This window comes from Acanthochromis polyacanthus, chromosome 13 (genome assembly GCF_021347895.1).
Source record: "Acanthochromis polyacanthus isolate Apoly-LR-REF ecotype Palm Island chromosome 13, KAUST_Apoly_ChrSc, whole genome shotgun sequence".
Taxonomy (NCBI): Eukaryota; Metazoa; Chordata; class Actinopteri; family Pomacentridae; genus Acanthochromis; species Acanthochromis polyacanthus.
The window spans coordinates 37,411,814-37,434,109 of record NC_067125.1 but is presented as its reverse complement, the minus strand read 5'-3'; the positions used below and the strand labels follow the sequence as shown (position 1 = coordinate 37,434,109).

General features: G+C 39.0%; 1 protein-coding gene across 2 annotated transcripts in view; it reads left to right on the top strand.

Moving 5' to 3' along the window:
* Nucleotides 1-19,890, top strand: part of drd2a (dopamine receptor D2a) — a 44,678-nt gene extending 24,788 nt beyond the window's left edge. For both annotated transcript variants that reach the window (XM_051958125.1, XM_051958124.1), the window contains exons 3-8: nt 5,572-5,681; nt 11,179-11,315; nt 15,318-15,526; nt 16,526-16,612; nt 16,928-17,315; nt 18,942-19,890. In XM_051958125.1, the coding sequence (XP_051814085.1) occupies nt 5,572-5,681; nt 11,179-11,315; nt 15,318-15,526; nt 16,526-16,612; nt 16,928-17,315; nt 18,942-19,138 (1,128 nt within the window). In that variant the 3' untranslated portion in view covers nt 19,139-19,890. The remainder of the gene's footprint in view (nt 1-5,571; nt 5,682-11,178; nt 11,316-15,317; nt 15,527-16,525; nt 16,613-16,927; nt 17,316-18,941) is intronic.
* Nucleotides 19,891-22,296: the final 2,406 nt, after the last annotated feature.

The window sequence follows — 22,296 nt, the reverse complement described above, 5'->3', positions numbered from 1 at the left end:
TATCACAAATTTGTATACTATGAACAAAACATCAAAATGTAGCACCTGAAAGCAATTACTACTTAAATTTTCCAAAGAAAATTACAAGATAGACTTAAAACACACAGTATTCCTGTATGGCGGGGATTTATGTAAATTTAATGCCAGTAAAATACTAGGATTTGAGCGAAGCAGGCTGAACACAGTTATCTGCAGGTCAGAGGCTCAAGGTGAAACAAGGGTGAAGGCTAATGTGTTCACATCTGCCTTGTAAACATCAGTCCTGCGGTGGTTAAAAGCCCGAATTGTAGCCCGGCGTTGTGACAGCGCCAAAATGTCAGAGCAGTCCATTTCATCTGAGGTCAGTTGTTTATGAATAATTCCTCCTAATTCTGAGATACCTCATTTTGCATTCACTCCTGTGTGGGATAATGCAGAGCTATTTATTTTTTCGAAGTAGTTATGACACATCGGCGCCGACCGACAAACCTAAAGGAGCGTCCAGACTTTGGGTCAAGCATAAAATCAGGTCTAATTTATCAAATCAATAGGAAACAGGATGTGGACTATCTTTCTGAAAAATATCTCTCTGCTGCATCTCTCTCATCTCTTGCATCTGTCTTCTCTGTCCTGGGGTTATTTCTGACCATTAGGCTTTAGGTCACGCTGTCTGATGTAGAGAAAGGCAATCTAAGACTACAGGGACTCTAATCCCTGCGTGTCTCTCAGTGAGCCATGATGATTATCTCTGTGATCAGATTACAGTGCATCCATAGAATGTCATACTTTATAGGTTTGTTTGTACAGGAGGCCCAGTGGTGACTGTAAATGTCTCACCCTGTATCAGTAATGTTATATCCACAGGCAGTATAATAATCTACTGGAGGTGTATTTTGTCCAAACAAAAAGAAATCATCATTGGCACTAATTCTCAGACTGAAGTTTGCAACCTGTACTGTGTTTGTTTTTACCAGAATGAGCTTACTGCCTTCTTCTGATGATGTGTGCAGCTGGGTGTTCGCAGAGGAGCCCGACATCAAAGCAGATTGGATATGCGGGAGTTGAATTGTTATCGGCCATGTATCAAAGCCCCAAACTGGAGCATGAAACTTTCTTCATAAAATATTGAAATTGATATCATAGCAGAAAAGTGAGTCTTTGATGGTGTAAAGCAGCTTAATTGCACAGGTGCGTGCCGTGAACTGTGTTTGTGTTTGGATGACACATTTGGAGTGCAATGAGTGCTGGAGCCGCTTTGAAACTTCCGCGAGTCACAGCATGTCTCTGGACACAAAACTGACAGTTGTGTTGCCTGCAACTCTAAATAAATATAGCATCGGATTACAAGTCCACTGACTCAGTTGTTTCTGCTGGCACACTCGGCTTCTTTCTGCTTCTGTTGATCACAGTTTGTGTGGCAAATTTATTCTTGTGAGCTGTAGGTACTAAACTCTAAATGAAAGAGTAAAAAAATACAATTTCATTATTTACATTTGGGTTAAGACGTGATTACAATTTTACATCTGCCTGGACACATATTTGGGGGTGTATGAAGTGATTTACACCTACTGCTGTGTTTATTGTTTCCCATTCAAGCTCATTCTGCAACAAAGAAGGGAAAAGCAGTCCCATTTAAGCAGTTTTGTACAGACAATCTTAAAACTCTTAAATCTCTGAATCCCATAAAGGTGGGTTTGAAATACATTTATTCTGAATCACCAAAATTTATCAGTGTTAGAAACTGTAACAACAAAAAGAATAGTTGGATTTAACACGTTCTGCCAGTTCTCAAAAGCTCATCTGTGATCTGCTGTTCCACTGGAAAATCATGATATTTAATGAAAAACTGCTTTACTTTAGATGTCATATTTCAAATTTGGCAAAAAATAAACATGCATTTACAAGATTTTTATAAAAGCTAATGAATTCTGTGCTCCTCAGCACAACCATGGAGCTGTTAGTGGCTCAGCTGTAGCAGCAGTCAAGTGACAGAAATTGAGCTACTGCTCGGCTGAACGGCTGCTATTTACATGGAGCACATAGGAGACAAGTGTGGAAATGAATTAAAAATGTATGTAGTAGCCTGAGATTATGTAAAATGTAGAGAGAGCTTTTATTTTTTTACAGCATTGCCAACACCTGTGGGTATTTGGAAATCTACTGTACATGTTGATTTCAGATTTATTTTTTTCTTTCATTGAACAAAATAATTAAAGGAAATAAACTTTTATTTTGTATTATTTATGGCATTATAACTGTGCCATACGTCACAAAAGAAATATTTAAGTTCTCTCTACGTCTAGCAATGGTTGTGCTTTTTGCATCAGGGTACAGGACTGAAAAACGAGCCCACAGTAAATAAAAATAGAACTGGAGCACAAAATACCCAGAAATCGTTTGGAGTTCTGAGGGTTAAACTCCTTCAGATTTTCCATGTTTTACAGGTATTCTAGCCAAATTGATTAATATCAGCCGTGCTTGGGGGTGCAGAATAACATGCTGAGAAGTAGGTACTGGCTGTTTGTCAAAGTCAGAATGGATTACACAGCATGTGTTCAGAGTGGGATGCTCGTCGGATTTTGGCGTCTCCCTCTCAGGATGTCGGGCAAATGGGAACAGTAGCAGTTGGACACAGAAATAATTTGCTAGGAGTCTGAATGTTGCTACAGTATTTTGGATTGCCGTGCAGTTGACATCATTCTGAGGTAAATTCCAGGCAGTTTCATAACAACCTCCGTATTTGTTTGTCGAGCGATGACGTTTTGGGGACTACAGCTTACAGCAGCCGAGCTTTGCCTGGAAGAATTTTAAATTATTCACTTCTTCAAACATGCTTCTTCCATCAGAGACATCATCTAAAAGTATGTGTGTCTTTTTAGATAATGACTGCAAACTTCACTATGGTGTTTGGTAACAGTGTTGTGATTGTCTGTTCACTGGAACTAGAATGGCCTTTCTATCCCACCTCATAAACCACACACTGCCCATTTTTCTTCATCTACATACAGACACTTTTATGGTTCAAATTATGGTGTCACTGACCATGACTGCGACTGAGTTTCTTGTGTTAATAATGTATTAGCATGAAGTACAGTGGCAGATTAGTCACAGAGTGTGGGCAGGGCATTCAGCATGCCCTTTATTATTAAATGCTAAATTTGCATTAATTACCACAATTTTCATTTTCTGCCAAGTGTGACTGATTTAGTGAGCATGTGTAAGGAACATTCTGCATGACTCAAGGTTAAGAGTTTGTTTAAATTATTATTTTTTTGTCTCAAATGCACATCTTGCCCTGAAATTTGGGTCGTTGAGTGAGACACAAAGCAAACCTGCGAAAGTGCACTGTTAATGTCAGTTTACTTTCTGCATAGGTCATTAGCTGCTTAATACATCAAACAATGTGCTGCATTTACCTTTAAAATGACCCTTTTAGCAGTTTAGATGCTAAGTAGTACTACTAACAACACACCATTTAAGCTGCTGTCAATATAACATGAACCCCTAACCCCAATATAAATCTTCTCTTACTTTTTGTAATAAAAATAAGTCATAGAACAGTTAAAACACATTATTTTGACTATAAAAGAGGATGATTAAAGGTGATTTCAGTTGGAGACTGATTCATTCTCTATTTGGCAGGCTTTTAAATTCATTTTTCAGGACTAGCAAATGATGAAGCTCACATGAAGAGATCTCACTAATATTTACCACACTCAAAATATGATATTCTTGGAGTATTCAAACTGTAATGTAATAAATGTGTTCTACTCTTACTGTCATGACTTAGATAACAAGACACCAAAGGAAAAGAAAACATACAGTAGTGCAAATCCATAAGACTAATGTAAGATTTGTAGATAAATACTGTGGTGATCAGTAGTCAAATCCAGCACTGTGAATACAAAGATGAATTAAATTATAGTGTTTGTAATTATAGTGCTGACATGCAATATGTGCAAATGATGTATGCTATGTTCTTCTTAATGACTTTGTTTTTCTTTAAAATGTCTTAATCTTTATAACATTGGTGTTTCTGCTATGAATGTTCCTATATTAATAAATACTGTTGCTGTGGATAGTAGTATTTGTGCTATTATTCTTATTATTAATGCCATAAATACGGATTGCTTGGATTGGTATATTTTTATTTCACCCTGAAAATACAGTAAGAGGGCTGGGGAAAGCAGTCACTTGGAATCAATTTTCTAATATTTTTTTACTTTTTTGCAAATTAAATCAGAATGCTGGCACATTCTAAATTATGATATGGCATGCACATATCCACAGTCTGAATTATACATTAGGTTGGAAAGGTACTTTCTAGTCAAATTGCCATCATACTTATCCTTTTTATAAAAGCATGTACTTATTTTGATTTCATTGCTTTTGACATTATGCGGTAAGAATCAGTTTAATAACCACAGAATCTGTCTGTCTGCACTGATATGAAAAGACCGCTGCTGCAGCCATGAGGACGAGTAATGGCTTTCAGCTGTTGTGAGCCTCTTAAATCCTTAACTTTAAATTTATTCTGAGCTGCAGCTCTAATGAGGATTTTAAGTTGTACAGTTACGTCCGAACAGTTTTCAGAGGAGCATCCTGTTTACTGGTGTGAAGGTGCAAGAAACTGAGGGAAGGCAGCAAAAGAGAGAAGCAGACAGAATGAATGTTGTGGAGACACAGAGAAGACAAGTGTCAAGGTATAAGGTTGAAACTTTGCATTAAGAGAAGAGAAGAACAGGAGAAGCACTCATTCTGCAATCACTGTTAGTGTTATAGACACCAGCAACAACATACAGCTCTTTAATGATGGTGCTTTATTTTATGGAGACACGGCCTAAGGACAAAGATTAATCAGCTTCAGAGAGGCAGGAGTTGCACCTCAACACACACATCTCCTTTACCCTTGACAGCGCTGTGGGAGGAAGCAGTGAGGCTGCAGTGTCAGGCAAGGTGGGCGGCATCAGACCTGTCAGAACATCACTGATGATGTTCGTTTCATCATGGGATTTGACCATGTACCAGAGAGCAACAGCCGGATGAATACAAATAGGCTTGATCATGTCTTTGATCGAAAGGCACCTAGAGCTACAGTCCAGGACCATGCTAAAAGATAATTACCTCACTGATACGGAGGATGTCTATAGTTTTGAAATATTCCATAATATTTCATTCTTACTGCAGGCACTGAAAAGATCATCTGTCAGTTAGTCAGGTGTAGCATTCTTTTGACAACATGGATGTGACAAACCACTGGAATTTCGTGTCTCCTATAAAATATATAATCTAGTTTGTATTTAATCTCTTGATATGAGACCAGTCACGGGCTTTAATGTGAATTGATTTTACATTCCTTCATTCTTTCCTGTTATAGTTCAGTTTTGCCCCTTTTTGTCTTGCTTGTGTTACCAGAGAGGAAAAACAATGAAAAGATATTCAAGAAAACTTTGACTGTCAAGGGTTTTTTTTCCTGCAGGGGGAAACATATTATTTCTGCCAGGGAGCTGTCTTTGTTAGGAAAGTGTAGTGCCTTTGTTCTGTTGACTGCTCCTGTAAACTGCCATTTGTTGATGTTTTTTTCTCTTCTAGGTAGTGGGAGAGTGGCGTTTTAGCAAGATCCACTGTGACATCTTTGTCACTCTGGATGTGATGATGTGTACAGCCAGCATCCTCAATCTCTGTGCCATCAGCATTGATCGGTGAGTTTGCCACTGCACAGATTCTTTGGTCCTGCCTGTCATGGTTCCAGCATGGGTTTTAATGGAAATCTTTACCTCCTGGATAACAGAAGAGAAGTGCTACCCTTTTAAACGCATGAGCACCAAAGCATACATGCATCTATTTACAAACTAAATTACTTTTTTTCAGACATGAATGTCACACCACCCAGAACATGTTTATTTTGTCTCTCATGAACAGCACCACTTTTCCTCATTACTGGCCACCAGATGTTCTGGGGTTATGAATGTGAATCTCTCAATATTACAAATTGGAGCCATTTTGGAACTGAGAAGTGTAAATAAACTAATGAACTCTATTAACACAGTGTTCCAGTTATAGACATGTACAGAGTGTAAAACAAACCATACAGTAGAAGTATCTTTGACATCAGTAACAAAAGTGCAGGAACCCTTAAAATTATAACTGAAATGCACATGCAATCCAAAATGCATACTTCAAAAGTAGGTGTCCTGCAATAGTCATATCAAGCACCCAAGTTTTGAAGGAACTGTGCATTGCTGCAGCACCTCTTTCATCTTCTGTCTGAAGCACTTCTGTCTGTTTAAGGCCCCCTTCCCAAAAAGCCTGGTCTTTTCTTTAGTTGGTCCAGCTGATTGGTTAGCTGGCCCAATTAAAACAAAAATAAATGTTGGTAATATACCATTACCCCAGATCTCTGAGTATGGTGATGCATCCCTAACAGAAGCAGCTCATTCTTAGTTTAAGAGTATGTCAGACTAAATACAAGGCATTATGTAAATGTGATACACGATGACCGAGAAAAACCTGAAGTAAAGCCTGGACTTCAAATAAGGTTTATAAGGGAGGAAATCAGCAGCATTTTAAGTTAGAGGGGATAATTCCCTTTGGTGTGGACTGAAGATCTTATAAATTTGCAAACCCTATATACTGCCAGGAAAGCTATAACACTCTAAACCAGAGGGAAAACACTCTTTGAAGAGTAAAATAACAGAAGCTGCAAATGTTGTTTTTGCTGATCTGCAGTATATTGTATCACTTAGGAGGTGTGATGTGCAGATCAGAGCAAACTCGTGACAATATGCCAGTGTAGTCAGACTTGGCAAGTTTCAGCAAATGCAATAAAATAACATGTTTGTGTTGATTAATTACAACCGCAATACAATGACAACATATGAACTCAGGTAACATCGAGGGTCTCAAAGGCTGCACAGGAAGAACCACTATTTAAAGGCTTTGCTTTTCACCGTGATGATTGCTTCGTTTTAACTACACATGTATTATTGTAACCACAACAAAGCTGACAAGTTGTGTTTACTTCTGATCAAGTCTGAACAACACCAGTGTCCTCTAAAAAGGGTTACAAGTTTGTCAAAGTTTACATCAGGCATCTGCTATGTTTCTTGTGATAATATGGGTTGTGTGAGAGTAGAGACAAATCCAAACAGCTTACATGGTCATAAAGGTTACAGAACTTGTTGATGTGTAAAACCCCTTGAGACATGCTACATGAGTGCACAGGAACTCCATTAATGTATAATGCAAACAATAGTGTGACACTGTAAAATTGGCTTTCGGTCAAACTTGCAAGTACTTATTTCTTGGCCGCTTTGAGGGAATGGAAACAGTAATTCAGTCCATCTGTCTGCAGCTTGGTACTAAACTGGATTTTTTTAGAGCCTGCTTGCTGGAAAAAAAAGCTTTGTTCTGCAGCTGAACACTATAAGGGCAATGAGAGTAAATCAAACAATAACACTGTGGGTCAGAAAACCAAAATAATGAGCTGGAACATGTTGAAATGCTCCAGAGAGCTGAGAGGATGAGGGAGTCTGGTAGTAATTCTCTATGGGGTTGTCACTACAAGAGCTCCTTCCACATAAACTGTTGTTTGATTTATTATGAAAAATATTGATTGCTGCAGCTTTAAATCAATAGACAAATGAGCAAAATGGAATTAACAATACTGTTAAGGAACATTACATTATGTCTTGTTTCATTTACAAAGTAAATTCACTTTTTAGTGCAGTAACTGGCATGAAGACTTGGTGATTAATAGCACTCCGTCAGTTTAAGTTGAGACGAGGGAATCAGAGTTACACTGAGACAGATGCTGTTCATCTAAATAGCATGTAAAGCTTGATCTTTCAATTTCAACACTGCAGGAAGTAATCATGTAATATTGATGACCAGAATATGTGTTAGAATACTAAAGAACATCAACAGCATAATAATTGCTGTATTGTCATTTTATAGAATTCTCTCGTGTTTAACTTCACATGATTTTCTGCTTGGCTGCTTTTTAATCTTAAATTTCTATGCAAAATTAATATCCACCGTGGTCACACATGGACACAATTTCAGCTCCTATTGAATAAAGTAACTGACTTACAATGAAGATGAGTCTCATATCTGGAGAAATTAATCTGAATAATCTCATGGTAGATCATCATCTGTGTTTATTATAAATGAATGTTACAAGAATGCCAGAGAGAAATATCATCTAAATTTACATTTATATATTATTTATGTGACTTGTGCTTGCCTGCTGCATGTTTATGAATAGTCACCGCAGACAGAATGAGGGTGACAGAATCAAGGATCCCTTTACCTGGCTTTAATGCATTCCAGGGTGCGATAATATGGTGCAAAAAGTTCAGATAGCAGCAAAAGAGAAATGTGTTTTCTTCTATTAATTCAGCAGTTCTATATAGCATTGCAATTTATAGATCAAAGGATTGTTTCCTGCTCTGCTAACTTTGTTCTTATTCACTAATGTGGAGCAAATTAGAGGTTGAGAAAATACGGGCTCTATTTTTATGAATCTGCAAATGCAATGTTGTTAGAGGGATGAATCCATTATTAGCAGCTGGAGTTGGGTCGCCCTCCAACAATGGCCATTCAAATCAGCTATGCCCTTCCTCTTTGCAACTGGATGACTAACGGGCCTCACACAAAACTATTTTTGTGTAGGAGGCGACATGAATGTACATGTTTCTAAAATTATTCCAAAGAGCTCTCATTATGTTCGCCAAATAGCAGGCATTTTGTAAGTTTAATTGGAAGACAGTTTTAGAAACACACAGTGAGCATTTTCTATGTTTTTTTATATTAATTTCACTTTGTTTGAATGTGTTTACACATTGCCCAAAATGTTGTGCGAAAGGAGTGAAAAATAATGTTCCATTTATTATTAATAAAAACCTTGGAATAGGTTGTCAGTCCAAAAGGGATCCCAGGCATTCTAAATTTTAATTTAAAAATCACTTGTTGGACAGATAAACCAACACTAACTTGAGATTTTAATTGAAGCTCCCTCTAATTGTCCCATTAATGGGATAAAAAAATGTAATTATCATAAATTGGGGGGAAAAGGCTCTGGAGTTTCACTTTAAGAAAGGATATCTTGAGATTTTCTCCCATGCTTCCAAGTATTTGAGCTATTTATACAAGAAATCTGAGTGGAATAGCCTTGAAGTTTGGTGTGCAGAAAGCATAGACACTTGCACACATACTTTGCAAGAGCTTTGTTGCAAGTTTTCACACAGTGGTTAACAACCTTTAATCTAATGCAGCACATTAAAATTGCCAAGTGATGTAAAAATAAATGTATACATAAAGACACTCAATTTATGTATACATGCAGTGCCACTAAAAACATTAGGCCGATTTTATTACTATTTTAACCACGCAAGTGCGATGTCACGTGCAAAGCGGGAGGTCTCCGGTAGACAGACCCTTTGGGTGTCGCTAAACGTGCTGTTTTGCTTCATGGGTGCAGCAGCTGGAAAAGCACGAGGGCTTGATGAAGTGGATTTTAAATCGGAGGGTGCGGTGATTAGTAAATATACTCTCAGCCAGTCACATCTCCGGCCTCATTGCTCTGAAACAGCAGTGCCAGTCAGCGACACATGACAACATATGCTTAATGAATGAAAAGATGCCTCTTCCAGGATTTATATTGAAATGGTGATTTTTTTTTTTCCATTCTCACTTTGTAAATAACAGAATGTACAGCTTTTCAGGAACAAAATATGAAATCACTTTCACTAAAAAAAATTGGAAAGAAGCCAACACAGTCTGATATCTCTCACCCAAAACAGCAGAATGCCAATAATCGGCTGGTCTACTTTATGTGTGGCTATTTTAAAGCGACATGGTGTTATTTTCAGGTGAATTAATGTAGGTAAACACAGATGATTGTTGCGTATAGTAGCACTGCATATGCAGAATTTTTGAAGTCAGAGCCCACAGATTTATCAACAAGTCTGCCCTGCTGCCTTCAAATAGCTGCAGGGATTTAACAAACTGGAGGAGAAGCATTTCATACAGGATAAAACAGCTGTGGACAAGAGATACTATAAAAAGCACCCATATGAACTCGAAGATAAACCTAGAGTGATTTCTGTGAACCCTTGCAGAAAACAAAAATAAATGCTATTCTTTGTTCAATTTAAACACATCTACTGATTCATGATTAATTAAAATTCACATTTTTAACATTTGCTTCATCTATTATGTTTGCTGTCATTGACAAAAATCTCTGAAGAGGGGGAGCACCTGTGATGTTGTGCCAGAAACAAAGGTTAGTTCTGCGACAAAGTCTGAGTAACATTTTCCAACAAAACACCAACAACTCTCAATGCGCTGCCTCATTTTAATTAGCCTTCCACCTGTTTGCATCTGTCCGCCCACCTGTGCACCTTGTGCTCTGCAACTGCCACCAAAATACCAGACAGATGAGAAACGTACATTTTCAAGGTCAGGAAATTGCCAAACTGTCTGGAAATATTTATTTCTAAAAATACACAAAAATGACAGTTAGTGTGTTGCCATGGCAAAAGTATGATAACACAGAATAATAGTTGTCTTTAATTTAAACTGATTTTGCATGTGTTTTTATAAAGACACCTTTTCAGCGTAGTCTCTTGAAAGCCTCAGCCACTTGACATTATCTCTGAAGTCTTTTAACCCACATAATGCTGAAATCAATGAAAGATATAAAAAGCTGCGCATTTCCTGGTGATTGCAGCAAGCTCACTAATAAGGTCAGCCACCATAGCAGGGTTAAATGTTAAGGTCTTTTCTTCAAGAAACTGGGGGTGGGGGGAACATAGCCTGCCTAACAGTATTTTATGTTCATGTGAACTGAAGCCTACAGCACATAACTGTCTCCAAAGGGCCAGTCCACCATCAGGAAGACTCTGATCCAAAATGACAGGCAACATTTCTTCTTTAACCCACTTGTAGGCTTCATGTCCTTTGTTGTGCTTTAAGCTAAAATATCCATCGATGGATGAACCAGATACAAAAAGGGAGGGAAATTTAGATGTTTAAATTTAAAAAAAAAAACAATGAGTTTGAGCAGTTCAGTGTATGCAGACATTCAGTTGAACTTGTCTCATCTGACATGGCTAGTGTCTTGTATGAAGGTGGTTTTCGTGCAGTCTACCCGGAAAGGTGTCGTGTTTTCATGTATTCTAACCATTTTCTTCACAGTTATACAGCGGTTGCAATGCCAATGCTGTACAACACCCGCTACAGTTCCAGGAGACGGGTCACAGTAATGATCTCCGTGGTGTGGGTGCTGTCTTTCGCCATATCATGTCCTCTGTTGTTTGGCCTGAATAACACAGGTAAGAGAAACTGCAAAGCATCTGCTCTACAGGAATGTTTTTTCACAATATGAGAGACAAAAATGAGACACAAAATTACGAAAACAAGACAAAATATGACAAAAACTAGACAAAATTACAAAAACTAGACACAAAACTACAAAAGCGAGACGGGATATTGCAAAAATGAGACACAGGGCAACGGGGGAACGGTCTAGTATTTTGCTTTCTGATCCAAGCAGCTTGTCATGGTCTGGGAATGATTTTTAATTTATAGTTTTACTAATTTACAATCTGCAGTTAATGTCTTCTCTGTAATTTTTTTTTTGCTGTATTTGCAGAGGAATGGTGGTGCTGTGCTGTACAGTGTGCTTTATTATTTATCAGTACATCCACAGCAAAGTGCAGTACATTATGTATTTGTAGATACACACTCTGTGAATAGCTAGGTGGTTTTTAAACGGTTGCCCACTTATGCAGAGTGGCAGTGTCAGTATTGTACGGTGGCCGACAGGGGCAAACACGCTGCAAACCGCAAAAGCGCTGCAAACACAGAAATGATCCAAAACCAAAAACTCACAAACACATGAAACACATGCAAGAAAAAAAAAATGCTGCAAGAGAAACATGCTGCAATCACAGAAACGATGCAGAAGCAAAGACTTACAAAATCACAAAACAGATGCAAACGAAAAATGCTGCAAATATGTAAAAACACACACAAACCCCCAGAACAACCGCAAGAGGTCATATTGGTTTTGGATCATTTCTGTGTTTGCAGCACTTTTGCGTTTGCAGCGTGTTTGCCCCTGTCGGCCACCGTAGGGTATTGAATTAGAGCCACAACGCAGTACAGCACTGTATTACAAAAGTGAAATGATTCAATAAACGGACAACTGCTTCATTTTATAAAGTTTTGCAAAGACTTATCCATGCCAGTAGACTACTTCTTCCTACTAGCTTGGACTTAACTCTAGGAAGCTTTAGGTAGCTTATTCCTTAGAAGAGGTCCTTTGACGGAGGATTGCTGTCACAGCAGTTCTGATTAAGGGCTTTTACAGAGGAACCAACTTGTTGCTGACCAGCTCCTGTGGCTCACACCCTGTCGCTTTGAAGCTGCACTCATCCCTTTGAGTGCCTTGATTTAATGTCGATTCAGCCAGGACTCAGACTTTTCAAACAAGTGGCGACTGCAGATCTGATCAGTGCAAGCTGCAGGAAGCATGAAAGCAGGAACTACAAAAGAAGCAACCTTTGAGTCTGAACAAATGTCGCAACAAATATAAAATACGTGCAGTTAATATCTGTTTCTTAAATTAACAGTTAACTTGTGTGTATTTTAAATGTTTATTTTAAACACAGCACAGCATTTACAGCCGTGTGTGTGTGCATGTTTATGTAGGTGTGCAAGATATCTGGTCTAACCATCTGAACTGGACTCGAGTGCTTTCAAGGATGCAACAGATGGACTGAAGATTGAAGAACCAGTTCAAAGAACATGGTTAAAATTGAAGCAGCAAAGGCCTTTCGCTCTTAGTATGACTCAAGCACCAAACAGGTCTTGCATTTCTCCGTGATGGAAGCTGAATATCGCTTGCTGTAAGATGTTGTAGTTGAAGGCTGAGTTCTGTGTTCATAGACTGAGTTATAAATTTTGTGAAACATAAACTGAACTTCATCTGTAAAATTAGTGGAGCTGCCATTGCATGAACCAGCTGATTAATGCAGGTATAACATCTGCAATATATCCATGGCTTAATGTTTCTCCCCGTCTCTGTGGCAAGAATTGCTGCATTATCTGATCTGCTTTTAGGCTGCATAGTTCACTTGGTCCACTTTAGTCTTGACTCTGATTCGTAGAGCCCACAGTGTGAGCTCTGGGGTGCAGGGAGTTAATTTCGTTTCTCTCAGAATTTGGTGCAAATGTATCTGACTTTTAAAATAAATCAGCCGATTTCAAAATTAACCAGCGAACAGTGCAGAGTGTAAAACTTGGATGACATGATCTACAAATCTGGCACCAGCATGAAACCATAACAGCCTGTCCTCAAACAAAAAACGACTACATAGGTCGTCTGTACACGCCCGTATTACGACCCAGTGTTACGTTTTGACATATGCGACATCTAGCGGTTGAGTAAATATCGACACTCTGGAGTCACAGTTGAAACGTCATCATGAGCAAACTTTTATCTAACACTATCCCTGTCCCTATCCCTAACCCTAACCTTAACCATAGCCCTAAAAACGTGTTGGGAAAGTGAGGAAAAACTGTTTTGCGATGGAAAAGCCATTTTGTGAATTAAATCCCGTAATGCGTTCCTTTTCCCCGTAGGGGCGCTAACGTAAATACGCTCTCACGGGTCGTATTCCGGTGCACGGTGCATACGACCGATGCGGTCATATGAATTTGAGGACTTGTTGAACCATAAACAGTAGCCAGGGCAACGTTTCAACTGAGGTCGAGAAGTTTCAGTAAAGTGAATGTTTTTTTTTTAAGCAGCTGCAACTTTGTTCTTTTTCAATATTTTACTCAGGAAAAGTTGAGACATGTAATTTCTTCTGTCACAAAAAGCATCTCTTTTCCAATTAGTCATAGTGATGGAGATGTTTGTAATATCTGTTACATACATGTAGGATTTACATAATGTAACAGGAAAAGTACTCAGAGAGCGCAGCACTCTGCCAAGTCTGCTTAGTCGTTGTGTGACTCTAACAGATAAGTCCCGATGAGTCTGCAGCAGTGGATTTTTAATAGGATCGCAATCACATGATCATCAGCAGGCAGCTGACGTAGTGTTCACTTGTAGTCATAGTTACAGTGGCACTGTGCTGCTATATCTCGCAATGATACAGAAATCTTTAACAAATCCGTGGTTCCACACTATAAGGCGCATTACTGCCAAAATCTAATGAGGTGGTCTTTGTGTGATTTCTGACCTTCCCTGAAAATTTCATCCGAATTTGTTAGTGTGTTTTTGAGTAATGTTGCGCGCAGGAAAACCGGACAAATGTACGCTGACTGTCACATTGTCACCCTTTTAATTACTCCACCGTGTTCCTTGGTGGAGGTATATTACAATTAAAATAATTTTATCAGTGAGTTCTTAAAATAAATGTACCATTAGTGGCATAGAGATGTTACATTGAAAATCTACTGAAATCAACATATACATAGAATGTAATAATGCCTAGAAGGGAAAATATACAATTTAAAGAATATTATAATAGGCTTTTGTGGACCAGAACTGTAGGCTGTTTAATCATTTCTTCTTACTGACCACCAACTCACGTTTAAGGCATTTTAAGACATTATTAAATCATGCTAAGCTTGAGCAATGTACATTATTTGATATAGCCACACATTTTATCTCTGTTGCTGTTATTTAAGGTTAATATTTACCAAAGGTGACCAGGTTTGGGTTTTCAAAAAATGAGAACGATCGTAGCAGACACTAAATTATTGCTCACTGTTTGTAGGTTCTTGTTATTGTACCTTTAGCTACCAGCTGGGCAGAAACACGGCATGTATCACTGAAGAATAAGTCCTAATTGGCTGAAATAAGCCCTTTTGACCATAAAGCCAATAGAGAATCGCCTCAGATAGGTTCCAGTCTGTGCTGTACCAGTAACCTAGCAGATACAGTGAGATTTATAGCAATGCCAAAACACTGGGGTTCACCAAATGAAATCAAATTTATTCATATACACATATAATGCAAAATGTCAGCCTGAGAGGGAAAAAATATTACCAAGGTCCAGACTTTGACAACCTCACAGCTATCGTTTCAATATGTGGGGAGCGTAGGAGAGATTACATTTTTAGATGTATTTTCAAATGAATAAAATCACCAAGCAACCTTTTTTTTAAAGTCAAACTAAAGCTCCCATTTTAAGTTCTCCTGGAGGCATAAGAGCGGAAACAACAAAACTACAAGCACGCACAGAGAAAGAGAGATTTGTTTTTGGAAGGACAGAACATGCAGTCTGAAGTCTTTATTCCCTCTGTGCTCATCTCCACAGCTACTCGTGACGAGTCTCTCTGTGTCATCGCCAATCCGGCCTTTGTGGTTTACTCCTCCATTGTGTCCTTCTATGTTCCCTTCATCATCACTCTGCTGGTTTATGTGCAAATTTATGTGGTCCTGAGGAAACGCAGAAAACGTGTCAACACAAAGCCGAAGCAGCGAGTCTGTCAGACTGCCGACCCTGACGTGGCCACTTCGCTGAAGGTGAGCTCCTGAAACAATATGGCTCCTGTTTACTGCCAGGATTTTCTTAAATGAAACTGGAATTCCCTTAGACCTTTATTATGGTAGCTCCATGTCTTTTTGTACTTTTTAACATTCTAGAAAAATTTATTTTCAACCGGTTTGGGACAAAATCTTTTCTTGCCCTTTGAATTCAATATTTTTTTTTAATGAAAATACAATCAATAATTCTTCCAACGCAATTATCCTTGATGGTTTTACAGGCAGGTATTCTATTACATAGCAACACACTATAAAGGGAAATGCTCAGACAAGAAGAAGATTGATTTTCTTTGAAAACAGCAAGGACAACATTCAACACAATGGATCGTAATGAGAAGGCTCACTGACACCTAAGGCATTTTATTAGACTTTATTCACCTGTTATGTGAATTAAATGTAACTCCATAACCAGTTCCATTCAGGAGACCATTTTCAATCTTAATGTTGGATTACCTGGCACATTTCACTGTCAAAAGCAGTCATGCAACACTAATTTCGATGGCCCTAAAATGACCTTTTACTTTTCTCATTATTGATTTTCCTGACATTGTGAAACTCAATGGGCTCTACACAGGAAGTCGAGTGATGCTGCTAATCCAGTGCACTACCTTACTCATGTTTATGCAGCATTTTACGTTGTGGTTTCAGCAATTACACGGCAACATATTGACAGATTATGTGCAAATAACAGAGTGTAATTTTACCAGAGTCTGCCTTATTTTCTTAAAGGTCAGATGAGCTCGTGTCACACTGGTGAAAGGATCTCAGGTGACAATTTCTTACACTGTTAGGTTAATAGATTTGGTTTTCAGCGGCAACTCTACCTAAAAATCAGATTGTTGATCAACAGCCTTTCTGTGCCAGAGCTCGGTGTTGCCAGTAGGCAGTGGGACCTGTGCTGCTGTGCTTAGACAGCCCTTTTTCAGTTGCTTTGACATTGTATCCCCTCCTTGCCTGACACAGCTGTTTTCCTTTCAGGATAAGTGCACTCATCCAGAAGATGTGAGGTTGTGCACAATGATTGTTAAGTCTAATGGGAGTTTTCCTGTCAACAAGAAGAAAGTGGTGAGTGTTCTATTTTATATATATATATATATATATATATATATATTACATCTTTTTTACTCTCTGAAACTTTAATTGAAGAAAAAAAAATTGTTTTCCCATCAACATTTAGCAAAGTGTCACTGTTTCCATTTCTTAGAGCAAATAAAGCTGTCACCTTTCTGCTCCAGTGAGGACACTAAGGCTAAAATAGAGACTCAAACTGTGATCATTTGTTAAATATTTATTACTTGTGATTTCAAATGTCACCCTTTAACCTAAATCAAAAGTGACTGTCTGAATCCATGTTTCGCTGCTGGTCTCCATTTTGTTCAGATATTCATCAAAGAGGTAGTGAATGAGGGGGAAGATCTGGAGCTGGATGAGCTGAACAACAGTGGTTGCAGCCACAAGCAGAAGCAGCAGACTCAGTGTGCTCTGGGAGACACTCCGGCCACCAGCCACCAGCAACTGATGCCCAGCAAAGCCAACGCTAGCCCCACCTCCACACCTCCCACACCACCTGAGGAAGGCCAGAAAACGGAAAAGAATGGAGATCCTACCAAGGAGGCCCTGGGGGATCCAGCACCCATTGTAGCAAAAGCCTTCCAGACGCAAGCCTTACCCAATGGCAAGACTCAGACTTCTGTGAAAACCTTGAGCAAGAGGAAGATCTCCCAGCAGAAGGAGAAGAAGGCTACTCAGATGTTAGCCATTGTCCTTGGTAAGTTGGTTCGCTCAACACTGAAGTTTTGTTCCAATATTTTGCATGTAATATAAAGGGCTACAGTAAAATCAAATGCTATTTTGAGTTGGAATGACACTGTAAAATGAAGCATTTCTTCAACTAAATAACTACAACAATCAGCCACAACATTATGACCACTGACAGATGAAGTGAATGACATCGATCATCTTATTATAATGCAATGTTCCACTGGGAAACCTTGAGTCCCGGTGTTCATGTGGATGTCTGACATGTACCACCCACCTAAGCATTGCAGGTCAAGCAACTCCCCAAACCCCCACATGGCAACAGCAGTCCTTGATGCCAGTTGCAGACCTGCCAACCTGTACTATTTTGCGTAGCAGGTACGCAATTTGACATCAAAATACGCTGGTACGCTCCGCCTCATTAAACTACGCAAAAAGCTGCAGACATCTGTGAGTGCTGTTAGAAATGTGGACGTGCAATGCTCACGCCTGACAACAGGATGCAGCAGTGTAGTGGTGCAATTTCAACCAATCATCATAGAGTAGCGGAGAATAACGAGTCTGCCGAACCCTTGTTGGCCCGCTCTCTCCTGTCCTCTGCCTCCCTCCGCCTCTCTCCCCGTTCCCTGTGCCCCCACCCGCAGCAGCTGGCGGTTAAAATGGTAAAATGGTGTGTGTGTCTCTGTGTGTGTTTGTGTGTGTGTGTGTGTGTGCACGCGTGAGTGTACGTGTGTGTCTTTTGGCAAATATGTACTGTTAATAACGTTACTTTCACGTTGAAAATACGATGTCATATCAGGGAAATAAGCACCGAGAGTTTTTTTTCCTATCGACATGAGCGCGAGCTGTGTGTGTGTGTGTGCGTGTGTGTGTGTTTGCGCGTGCGTGTGTGAGATTAAGTGGTACGCAAAATATTTCGCCAAGGTTGGCAGGTCTGCAGTTGTCACCCTTAGCAGGATAACACACCCCAGCATACTTCCCAGATCCAAATCTTAGTGAAAATCCATGGGATGTGCCAGGATAAGCCTGATCCATGTAGGTCCCACTCTGCAAGCCACAGGACCCACAGAATTCACTGCCACCATCCCAGTGCCAGGACATCCCAGAGGTCCTGTGTCCATGCCCCACTGGATCAGAGGAGTTTTAGCAGGATAAAGGAGATCAGCACAATATTAGGCAGGCGGTCACAATGTCATGCCTGATTGGTGTGTATTCTGTTATCATCCTTGAACCTGCAAAACACGATGCAGTGATCACAGCATCGTATCAGTGAGAAACTCTGCTCACACTCTTTAAGGACAAATTGTTGTTTCTGCTGTCATTTTCTAGAACTCAAATGACTAATGTGGAATCAATTCTTTTATTTTTTTTCCACAAGCTCCCATAATAGGTATTTAGTCCCTCCCCACCTCCCTTTGCATGGGTTTTTGTTACCATTTCAAATTTTCTGATAGCAACTGAAACAGAACTTGCACAACAAGTCAGGCAGTGATGCAACAGACAGAAATAATCCTGATACTTTACAGTCCGACAGCTTCGTATCCCATCACATTTAAGTCCGTTATCAGAGCCTCATTCTTTCCTCCCTTTTGCTGTCTTTCTGTAATAGTTCCACTTTTTTCGTGTATCTCCTCAGGTGTATTCATCATTTGCTGGCTGCCGTTTTTCATCACACATATCCTGAACACCCACTGCACCAAATGCAAGGTTCCTGCAGAGATGTATAATGCTTTCACATGGCTGGGCTACGTGAATAGTGCTGTAAATCCTATCATATATACCACCTTTAATGTTGAGTTCAGAAAAGCATTCATTAAAATCTTGCACTGCTAAGCTGCAACATCGCTTATCTGATCAGACTAAGGGAGGAGTGACGAATAAAAGCATCTCTTCTGGCAAATACCTCATCCTGTTAAGGAAACGCATCACATGGGGAAACTGCAATCTGCTTTTTAAAGTTACGGAGTTAAGTAACTGAAAAAACTGACAGTGTCTTATGGAAAAGGCATGTTGGCTCTATATGTGAATTGTTTGTGGAGTCCTGTTCTCCAAATCACTGAATGTAAAACAAGAAATGTCTGTAACAAAGACCTGTTTCATGGAGGAAAAAAAAAGTAACATTGTTCTCTAAAATCATTGTGCTTGTCACGTGAGGAACCACCTGTGTATATCACACACATTCAAGTTGCAAACTGCTATTTATTGTGTGTGTACTTTATGTTTTGATGATGGAAGTTTTCTGCAAATCTTAAAGCTATCGAGTCAGTGTTCATTGCAGTGTTAAAATTGATACGTCTGCTCTTGAAATCGATCACTGATTGGAAGGCGTGTTCAAGGCAAGAGAGGATTTTCGCAATTTTTATAAATTGAAGAATCTACTACAACTACTAGTACTACTATTATTGTCATTAATATTATTATTTGCTGTATTGTACATAGTTTTCTTTCTTAATAAATTAACTGTGAATATATGCCTGCAATGGAAATGTGATGCATGCTACATTGCTCCTCTACTTGACTTTTCATGAAATGTATGTTTAACAAAAAAATTGCAAAAGATCTCCAATAAATGAAGTTAAGATACATCGTGAAGTGCCACATAAATATCAGTGTTTGCTGTGTGTGTAAACCGATACACCCAAAGCAGCTTCTCCCAGGATTGGTCTGCAGTTTGAGTAATGTTGTTTACTGGAAGTAAGTCTGAGCAGTGCTGCAGTGGAGTCGTTCCATAGCAAACTAATGACCTGTATGTGGACTTTGCAGCTTCCAGGTATAATCATGTGGATGTGTATAACCCCTGAGGCCACTCCCTGCAGCCTCTGCTGAGTAAGAATGAGGAGAACTTGGCAAAACTGGAATAGTTACAGCAATACATCTAGTGTCTGCTGGTTCAGGTGACAGATCTTTCATTTTGTTCGGTTTAAGGACATTATCAACAAAGACCTTTGTGTTTTGGTGAATTCTGTAGTTTTAGTGAAATCACAACATCTTGTATTCAAATATAGAAAAGAAAATCAAATCATAAAGTGGAATGTTTGTGGGAATCAGTGTGCAAAACAAAAGCGCATCTTTCTGCTTCCTAAAGCTCTACAACACTACAGAATGCTCCTTTTAAAATACATCTATATAGATATGTCTATGTATAATATATATGTCTCGGGCCCAAACTGGCTCTTCAATAGATACAGAGGTATTAAACTGACTCAGATGTGTGTCACTGAATAAATAGTCTCATCCAGGCAAAGTGTGATGAATGCAATGATGCTATCAACCAACAGTGAAGTGGGAAAAGAACATTTTAAATCTCATTACTAGATCAAAATGAAACCCAGACTGTAAAGTTACACGTTGGAAGCTTATGTTGTCTTGGTCTTTGTCCTCACTGATACAGATATTTTACAAAACAAACATTTTCCTCTACGTTTGGGCCTCCCATCCACACAGCATTTCAGTCTCAACAGAGATGATTTCAAACTCCTTACAAAGTGCAATTTTTTTTAACAACTCTGGTTAAAGTGTATCCATTTGGAGAGTTTGGGAAGCAATGATGTTACACCTTAATTCATGCATTCCCATTGTAGATTTGTGTAATGAGCTTGAGCCTGAAACAACAATAGCAGATCTTTCTTTCTTTCTTTCTTTCTTTCTTTCTTTCTTTCTTTCTTTCTTTCTTTCTTTCTGTCTTTCAACATTTAGTTAGCAGCAGAAGTCACAAATTTACAGTTTAACTTTGTATTGCTGCGGCACAAAAACTTCGGTATGCTGTGCCCTCTACTACTTGGTACACAGCAGCTGTTGTATAAAGTCTGCAAGAAATGATGAAATGACTGTGTTTTCTAGTATCTGATATGTGATTGATGTAGTCTGGCCAGACATGCTTCTTAGAGCATTTGTGGTCGTTTTTGAGTTCTTGTGTATACAGAGATATCATGTGAAATGGCTGTGTGGACACAATTAAAAAAAAAATCTTTATATATATATATATATTATATATATATATATATATACACACACACACACACACACACACACATATATATATATATATATATATATATTAATGTGTACAAATCCTAATTTAATCTTTATTGCATTAATGTGACTTTATTGATTTACATTATTCCTTTGATTGCTCTTATTTATTATGCCTGAGTCAGTAATATCTGTGCACATGATGAGACAATTTGGGCCTGAAATGGGGTATTTTTTTAATAAAGTTGATTTTACTTTAAAGGGCACATTCTGGTGATGTGAGTCATTGGAAAACAGAATTGTTGTGAGAACCATGGTTTATCTGCAACCTGTGGCGAAGCGTGAGTGAGTGCGACAGAGAATGACAAATGGAAATAAATGCATAAAATAAAAATGTCCTATGTGGTGTCATGCATACATATACACATTACAAGTAAGAATACACTGTGATGCCATGGTGTCCTGCCTACGTTCTGACTGTGAAATGCAATCTTTACACTCCGACATCACTTTCATTGAAGCTTAACGTCAGTCTTTGTGATAACCAAAGTCAGACCAAAGACGGTCCAGCATTGCATCACTTTCAGGGGGAAAAAAATCATAACAGCAAGTTAACTTGAAGGGCAAGAACCAGCAACAACATGATATTAAAGTTTAGTTGCAGTTAGCAATTCCCAGCTTGTGACTGTGACGACCCTCTACCTGGACACCACGTGTGTCTGTTCCAGTCGTCCCCTGATTGAGCCACACCCGCGATCGAGTGGCTCAGCTGCACTTAATCTCTCCCACTTCCATTCATACTGGTTCTCTGACAGGAGCTGCTGCTGTGTGGAGCTCCAGCAGCATGATTCTGGGTTTTGGTTTTGGTTTTTAATGCCCATTTGGTTGTTTTGCATGGCAATAAACCGTTTTAGTCACTACACCATTGCTGTCTCTTGGTTTTGTTGCAACTTTTGGAGCCGAGTTGTAACATGACAAATATAGCAGATTGAAAAGCTCTTGCGTTTCAAGGCAATTTA